Source organism: Pteropus alecto, unplaced genomic scaffold (genome assembly GCF_000325575.1).
Source record: "Pteropus alecto unplaced genomic scaffold, ASM32557v1 scaffold86, whole genome shotgun sequence".
In the NCBI taxonomy this organism is placed as follows: domain Eukaryota; kingdom Metazoa; phylum Chordata; class Mammalia; order Chiroptera; family Pteropodidae; genus Pteropus; species Pteropus alecto.
In genome coordinates this window covers 9,841,357-9,848,975 of record NW_006442109.1, presented here as the reverse complement: position 1 = coordinate 9,848,975, position 7,619 = coordinate 9,841,357, and the positions used below count along the sequence as shown (strand labels likewise).

The following is a 7,619-nucleotide window of genomic DNA, read 5'->3' as shown; positions in this document are numbered from 1 at the left end:
CCAAGACATGGAAGCAACCAAAGTGTCCTACGATAGATGATTGAAAAAAATGTGGTGAATATATACAATGGAATATTACTCAGCATAAGAAGAGATGAAATACTACCATTTGCAACAACATGGATGGACCTTGAAATAATCATACTAAGCAAAATAAGCTCAACAGAAAAGGATGAAAATCACATGATATCACTTATATATGGGATATAAACTTAAAAGCAAAAAATGAACAGGACAAAGAAACAGAGACTGATGGACATGGACAATGGACTAGTGATTACCAGAGTGGAGTGGGGAAAAATAAAATGTTAAATAAATAAATAAATAAATAAATATATAAATACATAAATAAATAAAATGTTAAAAAAAAGGATATTAGAAAGAACGTGAACGTTGGAACAGAAGGTATAGGTTTTAATTATTAGCTTCATCCTTGTTAACTGCATGATCTCTTAGAAGGTACTTCTTTCGACCTTATTATCCTCATAGTTGCAAAGACAATATTGCTACAAAAGCTGCTGGACTTTTCAGCTATTCAAAAGAACTGCATGCACTTTTAGAAAGTTAATTAACATGGTAGATAAAATAAAATTCCATCAAATTTGTTCCATGAGATAAAATTTTATTCTATGTAATGTCATTTTTCTCATACCCCAATATTTATGAGCCACTTCTGAATTATCTACTTGTGAGGTTTACTTTGTAAACAGTCTTCCATGTCTGTTTCCAAATATACTATAGGCACCTTCAACCCTGAAGCATGTAGACCGCCTCTTATGTTGATATTTCATCACCAAATATATAAATGAGAACCTCAAATACTGCAACACCATTACTGACCATTTTTCATACAATAAGTATTAAATTTGAAACCTGAATGAATTGTTGTTATAAAATACCAAGAGGATTATATAAACAAAGATTTAATTCTTCTTATTAGTAATTCTGGATCACAGTCAAGATATTCTTATATAAGCTTTTTACTGAAATATTCCATATCCTAATCAATTTTCATTTTGATTAATTTCCTAATGCTTTCAGAAAGCTTCTATTTTCAAATATTTGAGGTAGGCACAGCATTAAGATTCACTGAGGATGGAAAGCATGTGACCTAGCTCTCACCCCAATGAAAATCGGCACTTTCTAACATAATTGAAACCATCTGTATTATGTTTTCAAAATAATTTTTTCTATTCTATGTATGAAGAAAATATACAAGTGAAAATGCTTATTTTTTTCCATGGTATTTCAGCAGTGGTAAAATTAAAGAAAATAACCACTTTAACTCTTCTTTAATTTTATTATTCTAAAATGGTTCCATGAAAATGTGATAGATATCAAAAATAAATTTTATAAATCTCCCATTCAGCTTTCAACAAATTTTGCAATAATGCTCATTCACCTTTCAGATTATAACAACACATTCCTTGAGATAAACACTATCCTTTCATAAGTAAAGCAAATTGAAGTCCTTTTCTCAGATTAAATTACTTCCTTTAATTAAGTTAGACACTTACATTTTGCCAATTGCTGGTGCAAATTATTCAGTGTGTTCATCAGATTTTTACATGGTTTCTTTGGAAGTATCTTCCAGGCTACATTTTTCTTGTCACCAGTTCTGAGATTAAATAACAAAAAGAATATATTTGTTAGATGAATTCTGGGAGTCAGGGCGGGTGGAGTATATACTTGTTATATATAAAAAGGGAAGAGAAAAAGCACATTGAACAAAAACGAAACAAAATATTCTAGTTAAAAGGAGAAAAATACTACTTGGATAAATTAGAATGTTGACTATTTTAAAATTAATTTATATGAGGGTGGAACCTTACATGAAATAAAGCTCAAAAATTTGTAGTTATGTTGGTATTGATTCATTGCATTGTAACCATACTAATCATTACAAAACTTAATGTGGTGGTCATTACTCAAACCCCATTTAAGAGTCTTTAGATACCGAAATATTGAAAAAATCCTTCTCTGTGATTTTTTTCTCATAGACGCCATGATAAAGCACTGTAGAAAACTTTCAATGAACTTATGATCGCTAAAGCTTATCAAAATGCTCTGGTATATTTAAATATTTAGTTTTTGAGTTTCCTAAAAGTATAAGTAAAATTTATTTTTGTTTCTTTCAGAAAAGAAATAATCTATAATATTAAACTAGTTGAATAAAGTATGACATTCCCAAAATACTTTTATTACTAATAAAAGAGGAGTGGTATCTTTGTTTCTATGACAAATTCCTATAATCTCTTTTATTATAACTATTATGGCACAGTTGCTCTTTAAACTATACATGGGGTAGGAGAAAAAAAGCATGGTGATATGACAACAAGACTCAACTATAGCTTTTTTTGATTCCATTTTTTATTAAATCTTTTATTCTATTTCAAAAGCAATGAATACTCATTTTAGAAAACTTGGAAAATGTAGAGAAAAAGAAAAAGTAAATCACTCATGTTCTAACCACCAAAGACAACATAGCACAGGTGTGCAGTGGAACTTGTGAACTATTTTTTTAATGTTCCCTGAACTTCCCACAGAACAAAAAGGGCAAATACCACTCTAAAAAGTAAACAAAGAGAAAAAGAGTGGATGGGAAAGCTTAAGCTGACAAAGAATAACTGTCTTGGATTCTCTCCTATCTTTCCACAAATGAGAATAAAAATACAGACAGGGCAGGGTCAAACTGCAGATGTCCTGCTGCAAAGGTTTTATTTCATTTATAATGTGACCAGAAGCATGGAATCCTGAATTACAGCGAGAACACAACATAGAAATACTATTTACAATATTTTCTTGAAAATACTTTGCAACACAGCACTCCCAACTGCGTCTTATCATTCATTGTGTGAATGCCTACCTTACCAGACTAGATATTTAAAAGGAGTATACTTGGTTTGCTTTTTTATTCCCAGTGCCTAGCAAAAAAAAAAAAAAAAAAAAAAAGGGCACTCAAGATACGCCTGTAGCATAAATGAATGAAAAATATCTTGGTATTATTTCACTACATCTAATTATTGTTATTTATTCAAGTAATTTTCTTCTCTTGTCCTTGATAACTTCACTCTAAAACTTGGCTGAGTAGGACAGTTTTATTTAGTACCTCAGTTTGGATCTATGATAGCCTTCTGCATTTTCATTCATGGTAACTTTATTTACAAGATTACTATTACATAAATAGCTAATAATGAGTGGCAGATGTATTCATTTTAGAGTCAGTCGGTGATGATTTCAAAATCCAGTTCTGGCAGTATAAGCTATGTGCCTTTTGATAAATTACTTAAAAATCTAAGTTTTGGTTTCCTTATGTCAGAAGGGTCAGTAAAACTACCTCACAAAATACAGAGAATAATATGCAATAACTTAAGCTATGCATACAGCTCTATGCCTAACACACACTAGATATTAATATCCCTTCGGGAATTTCTTGATATTCATTATATACTCTGTATTACATGTATCTAAGAGTCAGAGAGGGAAAATGAACCCCAAAATTCCATACTCATGATTCATTTTTCTTTCAAATTTCAGGTTGAGGCTCCAGAAATTCTGGATGAAGGAAAGTAGAAGGATTTTAGTTCACTAGTTTATTCTTCCCATAGGTTTGTAAGGACGATATCAAGAAGGAAGACTACTACTGATGAATGTAAACCATTCATGTTTCTTTGATGCTTACCTCATTAGTGATCAAAACACAAAGATAAAATAAGAAAAAATTCTTCTAACAAATTAAAAAACATATAAAAAGAAGAGAAAAAATAATTTATTATCATAATAAACACAGTTTATACTCATTAATCACCCTTAATTTCAGTTTTTAAAAACAGTATGTCATGTAACATTAACAACTGGCAAAGAAAAGAGATTTTACTTTAATATTAAAGAATTAAATGTTCCTAGTAAAGAATCTTTGATTCTATCGATCTCATATATAAAATGGCTTTTATGCACAAAGTACATCTCATATATCTTTGGTTAGGCTTTCTCTGCAAACTTTTGACAGCATACATACTTTATAACAAAAGTTTTTTTTTTTTTTTTTACTAAACTTTTCTGATGATTTAGGTACTTGAGGTTTTGACATATGACAAGACTAGGATTAATATAAGATTTCAGAATTAAATCTAAAGGCTTTAATATGACACATGCTTTTAAAAATTAAGAAAAACCTATTTCGCATATACACATTTAAGTTGTAAAAGGCATACTAGCTTTTGAGCTTTACTGATAGACTAACTTGTCATTATTTTAAGTATGTCCTATGGATTCTAATGTGGTCATTGCATCAACTTCCTCTTCCCTGAATAGCATAACTATGATTAAAATGAAAATAAGGGATACAAGAGAAACACTGAATTATGAAAAATCTATAAAAGGTATAGCTCCAGTAGCTACAACTGAAATATTATTCCAATAAAAAGAGGGAAATTTATAAAATCCTTAAACTCCTAAAGTATAACATTGATAAAATTATTTATAATTTAAAAGTTATTTAAAAATTTAAAAACATTAATTTTGCTATGAAGTATTAGCATTCTAATAGTATACAAGATTAGAAATAGGATTGAAATGTTAATCAAGGAACAGTATTTTAATTCAATTTGTGATTCCACCCATGCTCATTTCATTAAAGAGAAATAAACTTTTCTATTTCTAACCTCAATTTTTCTTCTGCTAAATTTCTAAGTAAGCATAAGATTATAATGCTTCTTAAATATTTAAAGATCTTTCCAATAAAACCTCCTCTAAAACTCTAAGAGCTGATTCAAAGATGGTCGTAATCCCAAATTCAAAAACAATATAGTTCAAAAGAAATTCTAATGAGTATTCAAAAAATACACAATTACACACATACATTATAAAGTTGTAAACTATTGGGTTTAGAATCACTAAAATGTTACTTACTGAGAAATGGTGTTGGTATCTAGGTCAATACAACTAACATCTGGTGGAGGATCATAGAGATCAAAGTATCTTGAATCAATTCCTACTATGAATGGACATGGTGCACTCAAGACATCTGCTAAAGCCAATGGGCAGAGAGGAACATATGGGCATGGCCAGTGGAAAGGGAAAATCATCTTGGATAAACAAAAAATAGAATATTTAGCTGTTTGATAGTGAAGCATAATTTATCAGCACACAAAAAATTGTCTTTTAAATATTCATACTAAAAGTCTAATGCTTGATAAAAAATTAAATAATTATAACTAGTGTTAACGGTCAGAAAAATAAAATTGTTTTTGCAACATATAAATTCATTACTCTATGAATTTTAGTTATACATTAAAATAGTCATAAATTAGGTTTAAAACAATTGATTGCCAATAAGAAACTGTGATACTCACAGACACTAATGCTTCTGTCACACTAGTAAGCACAGAAGGCCGTAAGGAATGGATGAGAATCTTATGTTCTGTTACTGCAAACACCAGTAGTGTCACAGCATTTTCGGGACCTAAATTCTGAAGTAGTGTTGAAAACTTGCCACCACTGTCAATCCAAACAAAAACACATAATTAAAAAAAAAAGAAACATCTAAACACCTCATTATTCAAAATAATGGAAAAAAAGTTCATTAGGGTAGGATTTGTATTATGTATTCAACTTTAAACATGATTACTACCCTTATAGGGAAAACACTATATCAGAAACATACTATGAAATCAATGAAGTTTTATAAGGTTTCAAAATCATTCAATTCTTCTGCATGGGATTCAATATGGAAAATAAAAAGTCATCTGCTTCTCCTTTTGGTTCTCTGAGTAAGCACCATGGTGGCTGGCAAGAACAAGTGCCTTGTGAAAGGTTTGGGCTTGGACAAAAGGGAGCCAAGAAGAGAGCGGTTGACTCATTTTCTAAGAAAGACTGGTATGATGTGAAAGCAACAACCATATTCAATATAAGAAATATTGGGAAAATACTAGTCAGGAGAACTCAAGGAACCAAAATCCCATCTGGTGGTCTCAAGGGTCATGTTTTTGAAGTGAACCTAGATGATCTGCAAAATGATGAAGCTGCATTTAGAAAATTCAAGTTAATTTGTTCAGGAAAAAACTGTCTGACTGATTTCCATAGCATGGATCTTACCCATGACAAAAGGTGCTCCACAGTCAAAAAATGGCAGACCATGACTGAAGCTTATGTTCATGTCAATACTGCTGATGGTTATTTGCTTCATTTATTCTGTACTGGTTTTAGTAAAAATCACAACAATTAGGTTAGAGGACCTCTTATGCTCATCGTCAACAGGTCTGCCAAATCTGAAGATGATGGAAATTATGAGCTGAGAAGTGCAGACAAATAGTTTGAAAGAAGTGGTCAATAAACTAACTCCAGACAGCACTGGAAAAGACCTAGAAAAGGCTTGCCAATCTATTTATCCACTCCTTGATGTCTGTTAGAAAATTCAAAATGGTGAAGAAGCCCAAGTTTGAATTAGGAAAACTCACAAAGCTTCATGGTGAAAGTAGCAGCTTGATAATGAGACAACTTCTAAAGTTGAATAAGCTGGTGGATATGAACCCCCAGTCCAAGAATCTGCTTAATTCAGACTTTTCATAGTTACAAATAAAACTTATTTGTGATATTAAAAAAAGTCACCTGCTTTGTTTTATATAAAAAGACTCATGATACATAATGTCCAAGTAAAGAAAACAAATCTTTTAGTAGAAGCTTTTTTAACATGGCTCATCTTCCACTGTAATTATCTGAAAAACTATGTAACTTATAGGCTCACCTTAAGGTAAATACACATATCTAAATTTAGATTTACAAATAGATTGTTTTTATTACTGTAGTAATAATAGTAATATGAAATCAAGAGCTCCCAAGTGATGACATATACATACAAAGTAAATTAATAAACAAAACTTAGACTGTCTGTATAGTAACAAAATACTAAACTGTAAATAGTTCAGGAAAGCAACCAGTATTTTCTCTATATAATGCTAAATAACTGGCTTCACTGAATTAATTTTTAATTTTTAATTTATTTTTATTTTTTATTTTTTAGGTGAGGCAACCCTTGGTTGACCTCACAGATTGCAAGGACCAAGGATTGTCATCTTACAATCCCTTATTTTTTTTATTTTTTACACCTTGAGCACCTGGTCTTCCTAGGTAGTCTCCCATCCAAGTACTAACCAGGCCCGACCCTGCTTAGCTTCTGAGATCAGACGGGATTGGACTTGTTCAAGGGAGCATGGCCATAGACTTAACTTTTATAAAAATAAAGCAAAACTAGTAACAAAAGTCACTTGAAGAAATGAAAACATGTCCACAAAAAACTTGTGTATATTCATAGCAGCATTTGTCATGGTAGTCAAAAAGGGGAAACAACCCAAATATCCAACAACTAATGAATAAATAAAATATGGTTTTGTGTACACTGAAATATTTGTTGTAAATAAAAAGAAAAGAAGTACTAATACATGCTACAACATGGATAAACCTTGGAAGCATTATGCTAAGTGACAGAAGTTAAACACAAAAGGCCACATACGATATGATTCCATTTATATGAAATGTTCAGAATAGGAAAATCTGTAGACAGAAGCAGATTTAGTTATTGCCTAGTGTTGGGGAGTGGTAGGGGAAGGTGTGTGTGTGTG

At 30.9% G+C, this 7,619-nt stretch overlaps 1 protein-coding gene and 1 pseudogene across 7 annotated transcripts in view; one reads left to right on the top strand and one right to left on the bottom strand.

Moving 5' to 3' along the window:
- DENND4A (DENN domain containing 4A) overlaps positions 1-7,619 on the bottom strand; it is a 106,220-nt gene that overhangs the window by 46,136 nt on the left and 52,465 nt on the right. For all 7 annotated transcript variants that reach the window (XM_015596067.2, XM_015596068.2, XM_025038919.1 and 4 more), the window contains 3 exons: positions 5,355-5,499; positions 4,912-5,087; positions 1,518-1,618 (listed from right to left, as the gene is read on the bottom strand). In XM_015596067.2, the coding sequence (XP_015451553.1) occupies positions 1,518-1,618; positions 4,912-5,087; positions 5,355-5,499 (422 nt within the window). The remainder of the gene's footprint in view (positions 1-1,517; positions 1,619-4,911; positions 5,088-5,354; positions 5,500-7,619) is intronic.
- On the top strand, positions 5,781-6,554 carry LOC102886774 (annotated as a pseudogene).